Genomic DNA, 3,464 nt, shown 5'->3' with positions numbered 1-3,464 from the left:
CACATGTAACTAATAGTTCCCTTTTTAATAATTGTTAGTAGCAATTTTAACGTTGTACGTACACGTAGCTTTTATATAATATATGCATTATTACGCTCTAAAATATTTTAAAGAATCGTGTCGCATTTTAACCATTGTATGTGTAATTTCGAAATTTTAATGTGTATATCAGTAATTCGTGTCGTCGTGAGTACCGTCCCACGGTGACCACTTTGTATATTTGTTATTTTGGTCAAGGGTAATTAATTTTTTTAACTAATTAGCACATTGTAGTTACAACCAATTCAGGGCCTATGCCCTGCGAGATGTAACATGTGCAAGACGAACAATAAACCAGTATTATTATTAAACAGTGGGTAAGGGGTGAGAACTGCCATTTCTGTTGTCTTATTGTCTAGCAATCACTATATACTAGCAATCATGATAGTTATACACAGTTAAAAAGCCTGATTTTTTTTTTTACAGAATGCTGCAACTAACAGATCTTTCCACAAAGACATGTGTAGGAGACATTTCCTACCTGTGTGTTGATATGCAGCCACTTCTCCAGGGTTTTCAACATCATGTCACAGATGCAGTCTTGGAACTCTTGTCTGCAATTGTGATAGTACAGCACACAGTAAGTACATCTGGGGTACACTTTACTTTAGTACATGTGTTTGGACTGGTAAACAGCAATATTGCCAGATTTAATTGTTGAAATATTTGCAAGCTGAGAGTCAACTACTGCGTGTTCAGTGACTAGCATTGTTGAATAAATACAGTAAAAATTTTTTTCTTTACCAAGAAGCTGATAAGCATTCAACACTTAGCAAGTACAACTAGCTGGTCAATCTATGTCCTTACCCTAAGTTGTTTCTTGCCTGGAGATAAAGATGGCCCAGGGTCTCACTGTAACTTTCATACAGGCGTTTGGCATTGGTGGCCCCAGACACCTAAAGCAAGAACCATGGTTATGTTACAACCGTGCAAGTCCCAGTACGCAGTTACATAATACACTAGGAAAAGCTATTTCCCTTGACTTAACTTACTGTAGATTAAGTACAATATGAGTGATTGTTAAGTTGTGTTTTAGCCACAACCAATGGGTAATTACTAACAGTTTAGGTCAAATTCCAAGACCTGCTCACCTTGCAGTAGGATGCCTGTTTCTCAAGCAAGACACTGCTCAGCACATCCATGCTTTTTTGGTACAAACCTGAAGAAAAACACAATTAGTCACTCCTCATTTTCCACAACAGGGAAATAATGCACATACATGAGCATTGGCAAGTTATTAGTGGAGGTAAGATGGGACAGCATTGTAATGTCAGTTCATAAACCTGGTCATATGCATTATGCAACTGTTAATCATTATGTTTGCAAGGAAATTAAACCATGTCTTAAATATAGGTAAGTGGCAATTTGCGTGGCAGCCGGCTTGTTTTGACAAAGCTGTTCAAGGTGACCGCCGCCGCCACCACCACCCACCCACCACCATGAGCTTCCTAAATTATTACATTTGTACCAATCTAACATAATTAAATTAAATGATTGGATTACGAGAAGGGGATTGGTATCTTCAAACAAGAGGAGACCACTTACTACATAAAACTGCTAGCAGTTTGACTGTCATCAGTCTGGTCTCCTTCTTCTCCACTGCCCGAGTCAGCAGCAGGTCCAACAACACAGCCTCTGCACCAGGCATGGGGAACTCTGCCAGCCTGCCTCCTTCTGTACAAGTCATAAAGTCAACATTCAATGTGTTACTCACATCCAAACAGTCTCAGCTCCAGTGAGTGGCAGAGGATCTAGGAGCGAAGACAAAAAAATCAGCATCATTCAGTACATGTTAGTTTTTAACAAAAACACAATATTAAACATATCCAGGGAAGAAAATGAGTGTCTTCTATCGACATGTATGGTAAATGTTTGTAGTAATACTTAACTTGCTGATATAAATACAGCAATTACTAAATGCAATGACTGTACCTGACTTTACAATGGTCCAAAGGTCCTTGGCAGCCACTTGTTCCTCTTTCTCTTTCAATGCGTCCAACACCTTATAAAAGATAAAGCAAAGGTTATCATATTTCTCTTCTAAGCCAGGACCTTGCAGAGCAAATGATGAGACCACTGCTGTGGATTGTCAACCAACAAAATAAGAGCTGAAGATTTGAAAGACAATCATTTTTTTTCCTTATATCATAAACTTCAAATCAGTAGAAGAGGACTCAAGCATTAAATTTTCTTTCTTCCAACCAAGTACCAAATTACCAGTACCTTTTTGAACTTGCGCTCCAGCTGGAACCTCCGCCAATCATACTCAGCCTTGATGACTGAAAGATCTTCAGACATGCTGTTCCTCCTGCTGCCAGGTTTACTGGACACTCTGTCCTTCCGTGGACCAAGCTGGGCCTGCTCCGCAGCTCCATTTTCAGCAACACTGCCAACAGGAGGGGGTTCTTTGGTAGGAGTCTTTTTCCACTGTCTGCTGCCTTGTCCATTCATGCTTGCACATGATGAGTTTTGTCTTCCTACATGGGCCCCTTCCTTCTCCTTGGGTACATACTTGCTCGCCTGACTAGTTCCTTCTCCCGTCCCTTGTTTTGAACTCTTCTGTTCCTCCCTCATGTCTCCTCTGCTTACTGGGCTTGCTGCAGTTTGGGGTACATGGTCTGTGTTTCTTTTAATCTCGCTCCATGGAATCTGCCTCCATTTCTTTGGTTCCTCTTCAACAGTCTTTTCAAGATAGCTCTGGTACGATTCCATTCCCAATATCTTGACTCCAAGCCTATCATGTAGTGGCTTTTCACCAGTTTTACAATTGTCCTTTACCTGTCCATTGTATTCTTTTGGTGGAGTCTGTCTTTGTCTGCCTCTATCTTTGGAGCTCTGATGGGGTTTTTGTACTCTATCATTGAGTGGATATGCATAGCCACCAGCTGCTGCAAGCCCTTCATACATACTCTCCACATAAGCAGCATAGATATTGCTGTAGAAAAAAGAACTTGACCAGTCTGACCAAAATTCATATGCAAAGGGATACATTAGGTCTTAAATTACACTCTTATCATTTGATCATGGTAACATGGATCATGTCATGAGCATATTGTATAATATATATATACATACAAAGAGAATAGCATATATGAAGTAAAATGTCTGGACCAACTGAAATACTAGAATCAGAAGTTACTTTAGGAATGACATAGCCTGGGTACCATCCTACTTGTATGCCGGGGCTCCCACACTCGCTTCCCTACTTCTTAGGGAAGCGAGTGTGGGAGCCCCGGCATACAAGTAGGATGGTACCCAGGCTAGGAATGACATGGTACTTAAAAAAAATCTTCACCTTTCACTCCCATCAGCCTGTGTGGGGATGCTTGTGTGTTCCGGGATGTGACACTTCTCAGCCTGATCTGGCACATGAGTGTTCCTGGCCTGTCCAGGCACATGGGACTTCCCAGCCTGTTCAGGAACAT

The 3,464-nt window shown here is 40.9% G+C and overlaps 1 protein-coding gene across 1 annotated transcript in view; it reads right to left on the bottom strand.

Annotated features, from left to right (window-relative positions):
• LOC109478513 overlaps positions 1-3,464 on the bottom strand; it is a 13,762-nt gene that overhangs the window by 5,454 nt on the left and 4,844 nt on the right. The window contains exons 4-8 of the mRNA XM_019780112.1: positions 3,335-3,450; positions 2,263-2,974; positions 1,972-2,041; positions 1,585-1,713; positions 1,131-1,198 (exon numbers count right to left, since the gene is read on the bottom strand). Coding sequence (XP_019635671.1) covers positions 1,131-1,198; positions 1,585-1,713; positions 1,972-2,041; positions 2,263-2,974; positions 3,335-3,450 — 1,095 coding nt within the window. The remainder of the gene's footprint in view (positions 1-1,130; positions 1,199-1,584; positions 1,714-1,971; positions 2,042-2,262; positions 2,975-3,334; positions 3,451-3,464) is intronic.

This window comes from Branchiostoma belcheri, unplaced genomic scaffold, assembly GCF_001625305.1.
Source record: "Branchiostoma belcheri isolate BF01 breed outbred unplaced genomic scaffold, Haploidv18h27 scaffold44, whole genome shotgun sequence".
NCBI lineage: Eukaryota > Metazoa > Chordata > Leptocardii > Amphioxiformes > Branchiostomatidae > Branchiostoma > Branchiostoma belcheri.
This window is presented reverse-complemented; position numbering and strand designations above follow the sequence as displayed.